Raw genomic sequence first — 18,154 nt, 5'->3', positions numbered from 1 at the left:
CACAAGTTTAGCTATTTTTGACAAACGGAGCTAATTAATTATGGACATTTGAGGAGTTATGATCTTATATGGTTACTTTTGTCAGCGAATCAATCTTTTATGGTTATTTTTAGTGGTTTAGTCTATTTATTATTTAATGTAGAGATTTTATTAATCAATGCATATAAAAATATTTTTAAAATGAAGGGGGGAAATTAAGATTTTTCGTTATAAGTAGAAATTAAAAGCACTTCTTCACATGCACTCGTAAAGTACGAAAACTTTATTTTATATTTAGTAAATAAAAAAAATTGTGTAATCATATTTAAAAAATTAAGAATGTTTCTAAAAGCTATTTTTTAAAACTAATTTATATTTTTTCTTAAGTTAACAAATTTAATATAATTTTATATATTTATTACATTTATATTTATTAAAGATTTAAAGTTATTTCAACTATATTAAGTGGATATTAAATCTGTCATTAATATAAAATATATATTAAAAATAAATTAAATAATATATATATTTATTTACAAATACATAATAATTTATTTTAGTATGCACATAGCATTTTTGTTTATATCTATTAAATTTTGAAAAAAATTTGGGAGCCAACATTACAAAGGTAATATTACAGCCAACATTAAACATAAGGAAAAAAAATTCAAAACTCTTAAAAATAAAAACATCTAAAAATCAAAATCAAAAAATACTTATGTGTGGTGGATTTTATATTAGACTTGTTTGATAATTTACTATAATATTGACTGAAATTAATTGTTTAGTATTAATTTTTTAATATTATTCTTAAAATTTTTATTTTGATTTATTAAACATAACTGATATATTTTTAAAAAAGTCTAAAATTTTTCAAAATATCATTTTTTTTTTTGGTATTATTTTCAAAATATCCTAAATAGTTAAAAAACAGTTGTTGGAATTTTTTTCCTCACATTTAATAGTTGAACTCGGCCCTTTATTTGGGCCGAAAGAAAGAGGAGCAAGAGAGTAAGTAAGTGAGAAAGAAAATGAAGTAGGGAAGAGAAGCGCAGAGTGTAGAGCCACTCCCACAGTCCCACAACACACAATTCAGAATACACAAAGACACAGCCATCCGCAATAGTAGGCAATAAATAGAAACGAAACACAACCAAACAGAAGAAGAATAACAGAAACGAATCATTCATCAAACTCAATGCGCCCTCACTCCCATTCTTCCAATCTCAGCCGTCCATGATCCTTACGCCCTCCAATCCTAGGGTTACCACCAGCCGCCACATTTTCACCCTCCTCCACCGCCATGTCCTCCAAGATCAACACCCAGATCGTCCCCCACCCCTGTCCCCACCTCGCCGAGTTCCGCCGCACCTCCTCCAAGCCCTTCCGCGCTCTCCATGCCTGTCTCCGGATCAAGCCTCCCGGCGGCCGCGCCGCCCTACGTCGCGATCCCGACGAGGTCCCCAGCTGCGCCGCCTGCGGCCTCTCCGCTCCTTCCCGCCTCTACTCCTGCATGACTTGCGCCGCCGTCTCCTGCCATTCCCCTGCCGCCGGCTCCTCCTCCCACGCTGCAGCTCACGCCGCCTCCATGCCGCACGGCCACCAGATCGCCGTCGACGTCGACCGCGCTGAGCTCTTCTGCTGCGCGTGTCGTGACCAGGTCTACGATCGCGACTTCGACGCCGCCGTCGTGATCGCGCAGACCGCCGCTTCCACCCTCGGCGGAGCTGGATCACCGGCGATCCCGCCTCCACAGCCTGAGAATCTCCGGAAGCGACGCAGGGTTGATTACCGGCCCTGGGCGCCGGATCTGCGCGAGAGAGCTACGATCGCGACCTGCTCCGGCCCGATCGCTGGTGCCGGCGATAATTCCTCGCCGGAGTTGCCGTGGGGACTGCGCGGGTTGAACAATCTCGGGAACACGTGCTTCATGAACTCGGTGCTGCAGGCGCTGCTTCATACGCCGCCCTTGAGGAACTACTTCTTGAGCGATCGGCACAACCGGTATTTTTGTCAGAGGAAGAGCAATGCCGGTGACGGTGTTGGAAGCAATGGGCCGAAGAGACGCGGAGGCAACAGTGGTGGCTCTAACGGGAGCAATAATGCGCGAGTATGCTTGGCTTGTGACATGGATGCTATGTTCTCAGCTGCGTTTTCGGGAGATCGTGTTCCTTATAGCCCCGCAAAATTCTTATACAGGTGCTTATAGAGCCATGGTTTTGCATTTTGTACTGTATGTAGGGTTTGTTTGTTCCTCTGTGTAGTTTTTGTTTTGTTTCTATGTTTGTAGATTGATTGATGTTGTTGTTGTGTTGTTTCTATATTTAATTATTTATACATGTATAAATCTGGTGGGTTCTGTTTTGATAAGGTCACTCTAATATAGAAAGTTTACTTATCAGTTTGATTTGTTCTTGTTATCTTTCAGTTGGTGGCAGCATGCAGCTAACCTTGCCAGTTATGAACAACAAGATGCGCATGAGTTCTTCATTTCCATGCTTGATGGGATCCATGAAAAGGTGGAGAAGGATCGCCGCAAGCTGGATAGTGAAGGTCATAAGTTTTTCATTTTTCACGTGATGGGATCCATGATGTTTTTCTTTGTCAGTGATCATATCTAGTACAGATGATTAGCATGAAATGCCTTACAAAACATGTGGCATGAGCATTCTCTTTCTGTTAAATTCGGAAATGAAGAATTTGTAGATGATAAAAAGAGTTCCATGTCATTTCGTAGTAACTTTGAATGATCTTTGTTTGTACGGAAGTTAGTTATCGATCGTGTGGCGTAACTGATGGACAAGTTTTATTTGCACAAATATCATTGCATTCTTTTGGGAGGAAAGAGGCCGCTAGGTTTGACTTTTATGGCATGAAAGAAATTTCTTGCATGATGACACTTTCATTTCGGTGCTTTTTGTGTAAACAAACAATCCGAAAATCAAAGTGAAATTTAAACTTTTAAGGCTGGTTGAAATTTCTTTACTCGTTTTTGAGTTCACTGCTAAAATTAGGAAAGTGGCTTCTTCTGGTTTATACAATTAATTATTTTTCTTCATAAAACTGAATCTTCTTTTTTCCTTAAATAGCAATGGCTTGTAGCTGTTGTCTAACTCTTGTTGAAGTTGGTACCATTCTTTAGGGTTTTGTATTGTTTTATTTTTTTTTTTTTTAGATCCTCTGTATTATGTTTATTCAGTGCATTCATGTCCCTATCATAGTCCTTAGAAAACCAGGATATTGATTGTTGCAATGCTTCTCATTTTGTATCTTTGATTATGGTGTTATTACCATGTTGAGAAGATTTCACCAGTGATCAAATTCTATTACTTACTAAATAATATAATATTTGAGAGGATTTGATAACTTTGGACACTAGGAGACTTGTCTCTGTGGTATTCTGAAGTAGCATTGGATTGTCAAGAACACAAATCCCTTAGATGTTATAAGAGACTAATCTGTTACCAATTTCAACGGCTGACAAATTGATGAATTAGCTCAGCTTAATCATAGTTACAACTTACAACCATGCTGATTGAGGAAGATGATCAATAGGGCACATTGTCTTGATTTCAGTTTTCCTTCTTGCATTAAAAATTGTTCAAATAAGATAACAGAGTTACTGCAATATTTAACTGCAGGGGAGGGTTTAGGTCTCTTGCTTATTGCATTAGGAGTTGACAATTGCTCAAACAATTAGGGCTTATTCTCTCAACCACAATCTTCTGGTGTGATGGTGTTAGCAGCTATACTCCAGTGTGTCCCAGTAAGTCAATTTTGCCTTAGCCTCTTCAATAATCATATAGGAGATTCCAGATCAAGTGATGTTAATATTAACTCCACCTTTTTCCATGTTTAGGTTCTAATTAAACAAGGCATGCTCTGTCAGGGAGACAAGGTTGCATTAGTTTTCGGGCAATGATCAATGTGTTAGAATCTGTGAGTTTTCCTGCAGTTATGCCTCCTTGGCTTTCATGCAAGTTATGTGTCCTTCTTTTGGTCAATGAGGAGCATTTAAGTTTAGTTGTTTATGTTGTAGTATACAACCAGTTATCAGCTATCTGTTTAGGAAGCATGGTATTGTGGAGTGTGGACTCTGACCTGTGCATCTTGGTGGGAGCCTAGGAAATAATCTATTTAAAAAGGATAGTCCGATGCACAAGCATCTCACCCGAAGGGTGAAAATTAGGCCGCGTAACTTGATAAATGTACGAGTGTTGATTCCACGGTTTAAACTCATTCTTCTCACTTTAGCATCTCAGCTTTAAGATTGGGGTGAGCTTGGTTTCTGACTTTCTAATTATTTAACTTCAAAGGAATTAAAATATTACCTTATTTATGTGCTGAAAAAAGTTAATGAAATTGCTGAAATGTGAAAAAAAAAAAAAAAAAGATTTTCAATGCTAGATTTGCTCATAAACGAATCACTTTAAGGTAACATTTTGTGTGACCTCAATTTCATTGATGGTGCAGGCAGTGGTGACTGTTGTATTGCTCATAGGGTATTCTCTGGTATCCTGCGATCAGATGTTATGTGTATGGCCTGTGGTTTCACATCCACAACTTATGACCCTTGCATAGACATCTCACTGGACTTGGAACCAAATCAAGTAGGTTCTACCAAGAAGGCCGCAGCAACATCCAATCATTCTTGCAATGGTGAGTCCGATTTAATGAGTTCTAGCCAAAACTGTGGGACATCTACCCTAGTGGGTTGCTTGGAGAGATTTACAAGAGCAGAGAGATTGGGGTCGGACCAAAAATTTTTTTGTCAGCAGTGTCAAGTCAGGCAGGAAACTCTCAAGCAAATGTCCATAAGGAAGCTTCCCCTTGTTTCTTGCTTCCATATAAAGAGATTTGAGCATTCTTCAACAAGAAAGATGTCGAGAAAGGTGGACCGCTATCTCCAGTTCCCCTTCTCACTGGACATGGCTCCTTATCTTTCCTCGTCAATCTTAAGGAGTCGGTTTGGGAACAGAATCTTTCCTTTTGATGGAGACGAGCCCGATGCTCCGAATGACCTGTCTTCGGAGTTTGAATTGTTTGCTGTCGTTACTCACTCTGGCAAGCTAGATGCTGGCCATTATGTAACTTACCTGCGATTAAGCAATCAGTGGTACAAGTGCGACGATGCTTGGATTACTCGAGTTGATGAGAACATTGTGAGGGCGGCCCAGGGTTACATGATGTTCTATGTACAGAAGATGCTTTACTATAAGGCAACAGATAAACAGGTTGCCTTGTGATTTTCACAGGAGATGGGTCAGAATCATTGGAATTCGTTGGTTTATACCAGTTTTATCACCAACATATACCATGGTTCCATCTATACATGAGGAAACCCAAAAAAAAAAAAAAAAAAGAATGGAACCCAATTTTTCTTCCCTTCATATCTAGCAATCTGTATGATTTCTAAAGGAGTTTAGAGTTAATTTATACTTTCAAGTTGGATCAAGAAAGGAGCCAGAGTTTTTGAGGCACTCCAACTTTTTGGAAAATTGAGGGTATGGATTAACCAAGTTGTTTCTTGTTCTTTCTTTTCTATCTTTTGTTCCATCATTTCCTGGTATTTTTTTCATGGCAACAAGTTCTTTAATCATAAGTTCCCAACTTTAGAAACAAGCAGATGAAGTATTTGATCAATGGGAGAGACTTAGACGTGGAGGTATCCTTCGGGATAATTTATTCATACATGGATATTTGTCTGTTAGAGATAATTAGTTCACCTTCGTAAATCTTGTTAACTATAATTTCCCAACTCCCAAATACGCATACAGCCATACAGAATCACTAAGTGGCGAGGACCATAAGATAACAATAACAAGCATAACGGGTCTGCTCCTAATTAATACTCTTCTTGCTATCTTAAGAGTGCTATGGTCCCCAAGTGTATTTTTCGGTAAAAACATTCCATCACACACATAAGGAAGAGTGGATCTGTGGAAGACATTGGCAAAATTATTGAATATATCAAATGTTGGACTACATGACAAATATACTAGATCTCCTCAGGACATCTTAAATTCTTAATTTCGGCCTCATTGCTCTCTCATGAATTGATTTCTTTAATTTAGATTTCTTTACTGATCTGTTCAATTTTATTTATTTTTACCGCTCTAGGTAATTTATTTTTGTAGAATTACCAACAAGTGTCTCTATGATAGAGATATTGCTTGAGAGAGAGTATTAGAGATATAACTATTCATAATATTTTTTTCTATTAGTTTTTCGAAAATAAAAAAATAGCATAAAGTAAATCATAAAAAAAAATAGAAAAGAAGATCTCTACAAAAATCAAATAAATTCAAAAGAGATTTTTACTTGAGAAAGAATGTTAAAGATATAACTATTTATGATTCCTTCTCCTATTAGTTTAAATTTTTGAAATGAATGATAAAAATTAAAAAAAAAAAGAAATCTTTTATGTTTTTATTGTTTATGTATTATTAAAATTTAAAAATATCTATCTTAAATAACAATATCAAATAGTCAATGAGTTATAGATCAAATGATATAATCTCCTCATACTCATTTAAGAGGTCGTGGGTTCGAGTTTTCTTATCTTTGGTAAATAAATAACAATATCGAATAAAACACTTGTTAACAAAAACTCTATCTTTTATTTTAGAGTATATACCCATTTTGGTCCTCAAAGAATTTCAAACTGGACAGTTTAGTCCCCAACTAAAATTAATTACTCGATTGGTCACTGATCTCCTCTGTTTGAAAACGACATTGTTCTCTCCCAATTTCCATCATATCTCGCACAACACTAGCAGTTTAACACTGTAACTTCAAACTACACAATGCACACTCTATAAATTTAATGTTCAGAAGAAAAAAAAAATCCTCAATTTGTTCTCAACCAATTCATATTCAGGAAACTAATGCCTATGTCTCTCAACTAGTTATCGTCTTCGATGGATCCCATGAATCTAGACAGCAAGTCTGATTTGTTAAGACCCGTCGTCGTCATTGCCATCTCCCTCTTTCTCTTCCCTATCATCTCTGATGAACGAATTTTCGTGTGGTTTAGAATTCACTAATGAAATCTCGTTACAAGTATAGTCTCTAAATCAACAATAATCCTTTCATACAAACATTTGTTTGTCACAAGTACAAACCCCTAAAATTATAAACCGAAGTATTTAAATCTCGGGTCGTCTCTCAAAGGAATTGCAGGGTAGTGTTCTTGTTATTGGCCATGGACATGTATATTTTGGGGTTTTGATTAGGAAACTAGAAAAGTAAATGGTAAAGAAAATCAAATGACCAAAAAGGTCTTGGCAAGGTTTGGTGGTCAAGGATCTCTATCCTTATCACTAACCACAATATGATAATTGCAAGGATGAATTTCACTAAGTCATCCTCTAACAAGTAAAGGAAAGTCAAATGAGCTATATCAATCCAAGTCCATAAGTCCTAGCTATTGACTAATTGAATTAATGAGAGCTAGAGTCAATGGCTACCAACTATCAATCACTTGGACATTAGCAACTCAAGCGTTCCTAAACTACCTTTCCAAGGCAAGAGCATAAAATTCTACTCTAACATCTTCTCAAGCATTTTGACAAACACTTGGAAGGCACAAAAGAAAAGTATAGTAAATTGACAAGAAGAGTGAAATCTAACAACAATTATTGCAAGGAATTAACAGCAACAATCAAAAAGAGCACAATTATTATGAATTACCTCAAATTGAATTGAAAGAAAATAAAAGAGACAAGAGTGAATCTACAACAAAGCATAGTAACAAAATAGAAGAAATTACAACAAAAGAATAGAAGAATGATTAATGTAACAACAAAGAATTGAGAAGAAGAAGTAGAAGAGAACATGAATTAAACCCTAGATCTAAGCTTATTGACCTAAACCTAATCCTAATCCTAGAGAGAAGTGAGAGATTTTCTCTCTAAAACTAACTCTAAAACTAATCATAATGTCCCTAATGATGGAATGAATGTGAATGATTGTGAATTGATGCATTCCCCTTCAATCCTTGGTCCTTTTATACAATTTGGCTCCAAAGTTGGTTGCAAACTGGGCCCCACAGTTCCTCAAAATTCGCTGGGCACGTTTTCACTTTAAAATCACGTGCGGCCACCAACGCGTACGCGTACATCACGCGTGCGTGTCCCTAAAGCTTTCGTGATCCACACGTGCACGTACAGTGCGCGTGCGCGTGGATGAATGTATCCAGATCTTTGGCTTTTCTATATGTTCTCCACTTTGCCTGCTTTCCTCTTCACTCCTTTGATCCATTCCTAACCATTTTCTACCTAAAATCACTTAGCAAACACATCAAGGTATCTAATGGAATCAATCTATATTGCTTGTTGGAGAGTGGAGAAACGTGTGCTCTTGGAATAGTTGTGGAACTTAGTCTTGAGGATGTCGTGGACGTGTCCGGGTTGGAGGTGATGTATCAAAGATGTGAAAGTGGATGCTTTTGGTAGGTGAAGTGCAGAGGAGATGGATGTACCAGTAACAAAGATTTAGGAAGTGTGTGGTCCATAACATGTTGAAGTATGTGCAATACGTGTGACAATTACACCATAGCTTAATCTTGGAGCTAAAGAGGAGGAAGGAAAAGATGGAAAAGAAGAATGTGAAGGTGAAGAAGGAGAGTATGAATATTAAGGTTATGCGAAATATGATAAAAATTGGAGAAGAACAGTGTCGTTTTCGAAAAAAGGGGTCAGAGATCATTTTGTCCCTTGTTAGAGTTGTCAGGGACCATTTTGTCCCCTGTTAGAGTTGTCAGGGACTATTTTGTCCTCCGTTAAAGTTAACGAAGTAAAGAACCTAAGTGACTGATGGAATTAATTATTAGAGACCAATCGAGTAATTAATTTTAATTGAAGACTAAAGTATCCAATTTAAAATTTTTTTATACCAAAATGAGTATATACTCTTTATTTTATTTTCTTTTAGTCTACTTTGTGATGTTGTAGGCCTGTTGGTCAACCCATCTTTCATCAGTTCATGTATTAATGAAAAGAAGTTATATTTTAGGGAAATAATAATTTGAAAGGTTTAATTAACGACTTTGTAGAAATTTTTTTATTTTAACAAAAACTTAAATTATATATTTTTTATGAAATATTTTTAACTAATAATTTTAATATATGTTTTTAGGACATATATTAATTAAATCATAATTAAAAACTTGTGAAATTATTATACCTATATTATTTCAAATTTTGAATAGTTAAAAGTTATTCAAGAAAATTTGATTTTTTTGGAATATTTTTTTAGAAAATTTAACTTTAATGTATTCGGAAAGAATTTATTTATTTTTAAACTGTTTATCTTGGTATACAATTACATTTATGTGTTTAGATAATTTTTTAAATAATAATTTTATAAAATAATTATTTTTATAAATTAATTTTAATGTACTTACAATGTTTTATACTGTGATACAATCATAACTAATTTTTTGGATAACTATTTATAGTAATTATAGTAATTTTTATTAATATTATGTGATAAATACGTATGTAAAATAATTTTATATGTACAATGCATGAAAATTATTTTTTTTTATTTTTTACCGATATCATATGTGAAGATTATAAAATGAAAATTAAATTTAATAATAATTTTAAAAAAATTATAGAAGCGAAGATAAAAACAAAATTGGGAGAGAGAGAGAGAGACAATGGAGGCGAGTGAAGAAACGGTTAGGTGTCATCTCTCTCTGTCTTATCCCATCTTCTCCGATTTTTTGTTCTTACACCATTCAACCATTCCTCCTTCCTCCTTCTTGCAATTTTGACTCTTCCGTTTCACCTTCGTCCTCATCCTCCCCTCTCTTCCCTTTCACTTTCTTCACTTTTCCGCGTTCATCGCCTCTTGTTTTGTTGCCGCCCTTTCCTTCTCCGTTTCAATAATCAAATTAGGGTTTTTATTCGCGGATTCATCACCATCGCGACACTATGGTTATGATTCGTACTTGTAGGTTCGACCTCACAGCATAAAAAGGTGCCTCTCGGGATTTGAGCTTCCTAAAGCGTGGTATGCTGTGCTTTCTTTTTTCCAATCACAATTTTCAATATTCCTTGTTGTTCATGCTCAAATTTCGAAGTGGTGTAGGAGTCCAAGAATCTGGTATTTCAGGTGAGCTTTTTTTTTTTTTTTTTTACTAGCTATTCTTCGTTTTGCTAAACTCTGTCTTGTTGGTTTGTACGTCGTTATTTATTTACTCTATGCACCGGATTTTTCATATGTCAATTTCAGAATCTTCATGTGTCAGAATAAAGGGCTACCTGATCATGCCCACTCACTGACTTAATTTCTCTATATCATGTTGGAATTTCAGTTTGCACTTACCAAACATGGCTTGTGCTTTGTTGTGTGTACTTTTAGCTTCAATTCATTTTTATCACGAGTTTAATTTTGATGCATGTAAAAACAATAACATTGTTGAAATTTACTTATATTAATTGGTCGGCCACACTCACTAAGAATGCATGTCTATTGAATCCTTCCAAAATTCAAAACTAGGAGCGGATTATACCTGTAAGAAAGAGATAACTGTTTCTACTGGCTTTTAAATCGGATGCCATATATATATGTTTTCGATTGATGCCTCTAATGTATTTTGTGGTTCTATTTTCAATCTTTCTGCTCCTTCCTTTTAGTTTATACCATTATTGTCTTTATGGACTCTTCCTTTCATATATTGCAGTAGGATGAAAGGTTTTAGAGATTGGGTTTTCTCTCAGATACTGTCCAAATCATTGGTCTCATCGACACCGATATCTGTCACAAGCAGTTTCTATGATGAAGGGAATCAGGATGAAGAAGATAATGAACAAGGTACCACTCTGATTTTAATGTTGGTGTGGTTTTACTGAATATGCACTTACAGAACATCGAATTAGGTAAGCCCATGCGTGGACAATAGAGTTCTTTTGCATGCCCTGCCCAGTGAACAAGTAAATTGTGATTAATTTTGCTTAGTGTTTTGCAGAATTGCATAATGTTGATTTAATTTTTCTTAATTTTAATACTTATATGAGTTAATATTTGGTAAATTCGATGCTAAATTCGATGGCTAAGAATAGTTTGGTAAATTCGATGCTAATTTTCAATGCATGAATTCCTTCTCCTCCTCCGTCTCAAAAACTAATATGTCAAACCCAGTGATAGAACGGATACTTTTTTTTTGTTGGATACAGGTCACTCATCTAGCTCTGTAGCATCTCCAACTTCTTCTGCATCAGACCTTTCTTATGATGGTCAGAGCAATCAGCGTATTTCTATCTTGCCGCAAGTTTCAGATACGGAAGTTTTTCAATCTGAAGATAATGTCAATGGAAGACGGAAGGATAATTTGGCAAAGGTTGAACATCTCCAAATTAAGTTCTTCCGTCTACTCCAGCGCCTTGGCCAATCACAAGAAAACCTCATGGTCCCAAAGGTCCTTTACCGGATTCACTTGGCAACTTTAATTCGTGCAGGGGAACCAGATCTGAAAAGAGTTAACATTAGTAGTCGTAGAGCCCGAGCAATAGCAATCCAACAGGAGGAAAATGGTACACCCCAATTGGATTTCTCTTGCAGAATACTTGTTGTAGGTAAAACAGGAGTTGGTAAAAGTGCTACTATAAATTCTATATTTGGTCAAGCAAAAACCATCACTGATGCTTTCCGACCTGCTACCAATTGCATCCAAGAAGTTGTGGGAACTGTCAATGGTCTTAACCTAACATTTATTGATACCCCTGGTTTCCTGCCTTCCTCTACGAGTAATGTGAAGAGAAATAAGAGGATCATGCTTTCTATTAAGAGATTCATAAGAAAGTCCCCTCCAGACATTGTTTTGTACTTTGAGCGGCTTGATTTGATGAATTCTGCCAATAGTGACTTGCCGCTTTTGAAGCTTATGACTGAAGTATTTGGTACAGAAATCTGGTTTAACACCATCATAGTCATGACTCATTCTTCCTCACCTATTCCTGAAGGACCGAATGGGTATGCTGTTAATTACGAGTCATATACTTCTCAATGTACCAATTTAATGCAGCACTATATACATCAGGCAGTGTGCGATTCAAGGCTAGAAAACCCAGTACTTTTGGTTGAAAACCATCCTCATTGCCCCAAAAATATTGTGGGGGAAAGAGTTCTACCTAATGGACTGGTTTGGAGATCTCAGCTCTTGTTATTTTGCATTTGTACCAAAGTTTTGGGTGATGTCAATTCCATCCTTAAGTTTCAGAACAGTGTAGAACTGGGACCTGCAAGTAGTGCCCGAGTTCCTTCACTACCCCATCTCCTTTCAACTCTTTTGCACCAACGTCCTGTATCCAATCCAAGTGGAATTGATGATGAAGTTGAGGAAATATTACTCTCAGACATGGAAGAAGAAGATGAGTATGATACACTTCCATCAATTCGAATATTGACAAAATCACAGTTTGAAAAGTTATCCAAGTCCCAGAAAAAAGATTATCTGGATGAGATGGATTACCGGGAGACTCTTTACTTAAAGAAACAGTTGAAAGAAGACTACCGTAGGCGTAAAGAGAAGTTACTCCTGAATGAGCAACAACTTTTGAATAGTGATAATTCTGATGATCAGCAAGCTCCTCCAGAGCCTGTTCTGTTACCAGACATGGCTGTTCCTCCAAGTTTTGACTCAGATTGCCCTACACATAGGTATCGTTGCTTTGTTGCTGATGACCAGTGGCTTGTGAGACCTGTTCTTGATCCACAAGGATGGGATCATGATGTGGGGTTTGATGGTATAAACTTGGAGACAACCACAGAAATAAAGAAGAATGTTTATGCCATGATTGTGGGACAGATGAATAAGGATAAGCAGGACTTTGGTATTCAGTCCGAGTGTTCTGCTGCTTATGTTGATCCCATGGGTCCTACTTATTCTGCGAGTCTTGATGTTCAGTCGGCAGGCAAAGATCTGATATGTACGGTTCGTAGCAACACAAAATTGAGAATCGTAAAGCACAATATTACTGACTGTGGTGTTTCTTTGATGTCCTTTGCAAAGAAGTATTATGTGGGTGCAAAGCTTCAGGATACTTTGTTAGTTGGGAATATATTAAAATTTGTCATGAGTGCAGGCTTAATGGAGGGTTCTCGCCAGGTGGCGTATGGTGGGAGTTTTGAAGCTGCCATACGAGGGGGAGATTATCCTGTAAGAAATGACAATTTAAGTCTAACGGCAACTGTCCTTTCCTTCAACAAAGAGACTGTATTAAGTGGAAGTTTACAAGCTGACTTGAGGCTGAGTAGAAGCACGAGAGCAACTGTTAGTGCTAATTTAAGTAGTCGTGGAATGGGGAAAATATGCATTAAGACAAGTAGCTCTGAGAATTTACAAATTGCTTTGGTTGCTGTTTTCTCAGTTCTGAAGGCCCTATCACGTAAAAGGGGAGCTAACTACACGGGGAAGGATGTGAGAGACTAGTTTCTGTTTGTTTATTGGTACCCTCTTCTTGTGTTCATGGAAGTAGAGGTGTTGAAGCTGTCCACATGCCAAATATCACATAGAAGACAGTTGGTTAGAATGGGATGTTTTTGAAGAGTTTAGCTGGAGTTTTCTTTTTGTTGATACTTGAGGTGCATATTGCCTGTTTTTGGAAGTCTCTTATAGGTAAGGCTGGCATCTTTGAACCTATTTATTTCTGTAGATTGGTGCTCAATAATAAGTTCTAGAGCTTCAGGACTTCTTGATATTCATTCTGGTACAATGAACGATAATTGTACAGTAAAGTAGAGGAAAAAGAACCCCCCCCCCCCTCTTTCCCACCCAAAAAACTGTAATTTGTTCAAATAAGTCAGCATATGATTTTTCTCTGTTGCTCATTGGGAGCTATTGTTTATTGAAATATGGAAAACCTTTTAAGGTTTTAAATTTATTTTCTGTTGCCTAATTGAATGATGATAAGAACATCACTGGTCGTCTTGAACTAAATTGTTAGATCGGGTTAACTATCTAAAATTACGATTTTGAAAGTTTATCAATATCATTATATAAAGTCAACTATTTTATCGTCTTGGGCTTCAATGATATTTACTTCCTATGCTTGGATTGTTTTTTCTTTTTTCAGATTACCTACCAAAAAAACCTCCACAAGCAGTCATAGAAAAGATTCAAATTCAGGTCCTTTCAGAATGTGTTGTCATCTTTTGTTACCTGTACTAGTTCTCCTTAACTACTTGGATCGTTTTACGCAATAGAATCGCAGAGGATACTACGACACAGTGCAGAGGGTTTTCGTGATATATAGTCGTCCATCTTTATAGAGGGTTCTTTGTAAGACGAGTTTCTCACGTGATTCCCTCCATATACAACGAAATTGAAGGTAGGAGAAATTTGTATTCAACCGATTGGCCTTGTGAGCTTTAAAATCTAAGGATCGTGATTTTGACATTTTGTCTACTTTACTCGTTATTATTATTATTATTGATTATTGACGTGCGGGTTTACTTCATGGATGACGAATTCCATTATGCAAAGACCATGTGCCGTGCGGCGCGAGCCTTCATGCTCTTCTAAATTTGCATCTATAAAAGTCAATTTCTATGGAACTCTTCTGAGAGTAAATAAATTTAATTGTGTATATATCAAATACATAAAATAATTATCTTTATGTATTTTATGAAATTATGGAGTATTATTTTTAAATTGAATTTTAAATAATTAATTTAGCATATCATTTTTATTCTTTTAAAAATATAGAATTTGATATATTTATATTGCAAAATTTACCTTTTGTCAAAACTTCAACTATAAATTAAGTTGATTACAGATATAATAATTTTATCATTTATGCTTTAAAAATATGTATAATAAATCTACCATGTCATTTTATACCACAAAAAATATTTTACTCTCTAATTTCTGGAGCAATTCCCTATATATAAATCTATAACAATTTGTGTGTATGGATATTCTTGTTTTCATGAGAAATGATTATTTGTTTGACTGCAATGTTGTAATTTCTTTCAATGGATCTAAGAAGAGTGGAAAATATGGGATGAAGGATAGAGGGAGGGATAAGGATTAAAAGAGTAAGGATGGTGAATGGGGCAACTTGGTTGATGGTCATTAAACTTGTTTCTACAGTGTCATAAAGCAGTGGTCCGAGAAACGTGCTTTGTGGTAATTGACGTTGAAATTTGCAATTCTCTTGATGTTTCCATGAAGATGCCAATTCCTTCACGCTCCTTTGAACCTTTGACTAATTGTTTCTGCTAATTGCAAAATTGAAAATATAAGCTATAAAGTATTAGCTCCAATTAGCAATTTCAGGACAAACAAAATATTATGAGCATGACCAAATTATACGACCAACAAAAGAGTCAACCATCAACGAAGAAAGACAACATATGTTCCACCAATGGAATAATGATTCAAGAATTGTACAATAATTAAAAAGTAGAGGGATATGAACGTACAGGTGAAACTAATAAGCTCATAATAATTAGTTTATTTATGAACATAGTTTACAATATGATACTGTAACGCTGTATAATTCGGTCAGTCTTGCTTAATAAATGGAATAAGTCTTCGTTTTAAACACGAGTCCATGTGATATTATAATTTACCGCAACGATCGCTTGCTTATAAATATAAGCCATTCAAATGTGCACAACACATTTATAATTTATTGCTTTTATATGGTAGTTGTAGGATCAAGGTTGAAGAAATCACCCTCCCTGTGTAACCGTGTCTGCCATATGCCCATATGCATCAGCAATTAACGAAGAAATGTGCACAACGTGATAGAAACATGTTTGTGGATGTAACTTTGACTCGCATAAACGAATAATAATTCCCATTCACTTCACGAGAACAACTAGGGAACCAAAAATATATCAGCCAAAAATCAGCTAAAATGTGTTTGAGTTTCATGAAAAATCGGATTTTTGTTTGTGCTCCGTGATCTCAGGAGCGGTTTTCAAACATATTATTCAAAGAGTAATTTTAATTAAACGGTTTTGTTTACTTTTTGACTGGTCACATTTTGGTTCCATATACTTTTCCAAATAAGAAACATGTCATTGCATTTTTTATGAATCGTCAACACATTCATTGGAAGTAGCCCACAAAACAAAAACAAATCCCAAACTATTGTCTCTCTTTCTTTTTTATTATTATTATTATTTCTCCTACGTATACCTTATGTTTGTTTATTTGTTTCCAAGGCATCCCTACCACTAAAATGGCATATACCATAAAACGATCCTAATACAGAATCTTGATCCCTCAGCAGCCATCACCTCACCTTACTTGTCCCCACCATATTATGCATCCGAATCCTTCTCCGGTTCTTCCCATTATGCTGATTCCCCTTTACCAAAATCCTTAAACCACATTAAGTAACAAACAAGAACAAAGAAAGTGCTTGGTCTTCAATCTCAATGACATGAATTATTCTTCACCCAAATTGCAAGATATACAAAATGTAATTCAACACAAAATTATTAACTACACTAACAATTGAACAATCCAATTACCTAATTCCTACATTTCCTGGCACATCTAATTTGTACAGAAAATAGACAAAAATAAGAACTTTTCTTTTCTTCCTGTCTCTTTAGGCCATGTTTGGCAGCTAGTTTAAGTGAAATGCAGAGATAGGAAAATAGAAAAATATTTCTAAACAGGTTGTGTTTATCCAAACGAAGTCTTAAAGCGAAGTGCCCCACAAAACCTCAGCAACAATGGTGGCAGCTTCTGCATCAGAAACAGAAGCCTCCCTAACCCTAACGAGAATTTCCTGCTTGAATGCCCTCTTCTCTCTCTGTCTCAATCCTTCTCCAACCTCCAGCATAACTGCAAACCTCGCTACGCAGCTCGCAAAAGGGTGTCCCTCCAAGAACCTCTTCTGCCTCTTCCCTTCTCTAACTTGTCCATCTTCATCACAATCATTCTCATCTTCTTCCTCTTTCTTCTTCTCGTGATCTAAATCGATCAAATCCCCGCCAAGCTCCGACCTTTGCAGCTCCACAAGCTTCTCCACCAAACCCTCCTTGAGCATGGCCTCCACCGCTTCCTTCCTCCCGAAGTACCCAATCTCAAGCACGCATTCCATCCCCAAAACCCTCATTTCCAACTCCTCGCAATCCAAAAGCCCAATGATGTTGGGAATCTCACCGTTCGATTCAATCTCGTCCACAAACGGCGACTTGATTGACCTGATCAGAGAACAGAGAGCCTCAATCGAACGCAGCGAGCCCATACCCACCAGAGCTCGAATGGTAGGGCCCATTAGAACCTGGCCGACGAAGACGTCCTTGTTGAATCGAATCAGCGCCGCCACAGCCAGCCCCGCGTTCTCGCGAACATTGAGGGAGCACTTAGCGTCGAAGAGAACCGATTCGAGTGAAGAGAAGATCTTATTCTTGAGAACTAGGTCCTGCAGGTCGCGGTTGAAACCCTGGGAGAGTCGTTGACGGAACTGAGTCAAGAGAGCGATTAAGTGGTCGGGGGCAAGATGGTCATTTAGGTGGCGGGAGAGGGAGTGGATGCTCTCGCGGTCGATCCATGCTTGGATTTCGGACTCGATGGAGTTGGCGAGCTTGGAGATGGAGTGAGTGGAGAGTCGTCGGGAGAGGAAGGAACGGAGGGAGTGAGGGCGGTGGCGGGAAGTGGTGGAGTTAATGTGGTCGACGAGGTGCTTGAGGCGGGAAAGATGGTGGGAGAGAGCAGAGAGGTTTGGGTCGTTGGAGAGTATTGTATCGGACTCAGTGTGGAGCTCCAGGAGTGCTTTAATGGCGAGTGATGTGTTATCGTGCTTGTGTTGAAGCTCTTGTGATGCTTGTTTCAGTGCTTGCAGGACTTCTAGAACTTGCGGGGTGCTGTTCTTATCTGTGTCTTCCATGGTGTATTTTCAGAGACACGGAGAGAGAGAGAGAGAAAAGAAAACTGTTTCGAGTTTCGTGATGCTGTTTGGATTCTATTTGCAGCTTGGAATCGGAAATGGGAAAGGACCTTTTTGTCTCACTAAATTTTCTTTCTTTCCTTTGTTTTTTTTTTTTTTTTAATAAGTGTGAGGAATGCTGAGTGTGGAACAAGGCTTTAAAGGTGCCACTGCCACATGGAATATGCTGCTCTTCAAATCAATGAGCTTCTTTTGCATGTAAATTGATTGCCATGTAATCATCCCTCACCGCTTATTGCATTCCTAGTTTC

General features: G+C 37.0%; 3 protein-coding genes across 6 annotated transcripts; 2 read left to right on the top strand and 1 right to left on the bottom strand.

The window, feature by feature from the left end:
* The first annotated feature begins 962 nt into the window (after window positions 1-962).
* On the top strand, window positions 963-5,521 carry LOC107640517 (ubiquitin C-terminal hydrolase 22). The gene is made up of 3 exons (XM_016344034.2): window positions 963-2,178; window positions 2,408-2,532; window positions 4,453-5,521. The coding sequence occupies exons 1-3, from the start codon at window positions 1,283-1,285 to the stop codon at window positions 5,223-5,225; spliced, it is 1,794 nt and encodes a 597-aa protein (XP_016199520.2). The 5' UTR covers window positions 963-1,282; the 3' UTR covers window positions 5,226-5,521.
* A 4,079-nt stretch (window positions 5,522-9,600) lies between these two features.
* TOC90 (Avirulence induced gene (AIG1) family protein) lies at window positions 9,601-14,430 on the top strand. Of its 4 annotated transcripts, none has more exons than XR_015902608.1 (4): window positions 9,622-10,101; window positions 10,673-10,803; window positions 11,166-13,606; window positions 14,064-14,430. XR_015902608.1 is itself a non-coding variant. In XM_016344026.3 (3 exons), the coding sequence occupies exons 2-3, from the start codon at window positions 10,677-10,679 to the stop codon at window positions 13,418-13,420; spliced, it is 2,382 nt and encodes a 793-aa protein (XP_016199512.2). In that variant the 5' UTR covers window positions 9,601-10,101; window positions 10,673-10,676; the 3' UTR covers window positions 13,421-13,841. The 4 variants fall into 4 exon arrangements, 2 of the variants coding, with proteins under 2 accessions (XP_016199512.2, XP_088358315.1); XR_015902609.1 differs by having other exon boundaries at window positions 9,643-9,999; XM_016344026.3 differs by lacking the exon at window positions 14,064-14,430 and having other exon boundaries at window positions 9,601-10,101; window positions 11,166-13,841.
* Window positions 14,431-16,364: 1,934 nt separating this feature from the next.
* Window positions 16,365-18,154, bottom strand: LOC107640491 (uncharacterized). Its single transcript, XM_088502188.1, has one exon. The coding sequence runs from the start codon at window positions 17,841-17,843 to the stop codon at window positions 16,650-16,652; it is 1,194 nt and encodes a 397-aa protein (XP_088358314.1). The 5' UTR covers window positions 17,844-18,154; the 3' UTR covers window positions 16,365-16,649.

This window comes from Arachis ipaensis, chromosome B1, assembly GCF_059453495.1.
Source record: "Arachis ipaensis isolate K30076 ecotype BB chromosome B1, ASM5945349v1, whole genome shotgun sequence".
NCBI classification, from domain to species: Eukaryota; Viridiplantae; Streptophyta; class Magnoliopsida; order Fabales; family Fabaceae; genus Arachis; species Arachis ipaensis.
The sequence above is the reverse complement of the archived record's forward strand: the minus strand, read 5'-3'. Positions and strand labels throughout refer to the sequence as shown.

Coding starts and splice junctions, on each gene's coding strand:
- LOC107640517 (XM_016344034.2), top strand. CDS start 1,283: ATGTCCTCCAAGATCAACACCCAGATCGTCCCCCACCCCTGTCCCCAC. Junction 2,179..2,407: donor CCCGCAAAATTCTTATACAG/GTGCTTATAGAG, acceptor GTTATCTTTCAG/TTGGTGGCAGCATGCAGCTA. Junction 2,533..4,452: donor CCGCAAGCTGGATAGTGAAG/GTCATAAGTTTT, acceptor TTGATGGTGCAG/GCAGTGGTGACTGTTGTATT.
- TOC90 (XM_016344026.3), top strand. CDS start 10,677: ATGAAAGGTTTTAGAGATTGGGTTTTCTCTCAGATACTGTCCAAATCA. Junction 10,804..11,165: donor TGAAGAAGATAATGAACAAG/GTACCACTCTGA, acceptor TGTTGGATACAG/GTCACTCATCTAGCTCTGTA.
- LOC107640491 (XM_088502188.1), bottom strand. CDS start 17,843: ATGGAAGACACAGATAAGAACAGCACCCCGCAAGTTCTAGAAGTCCTG.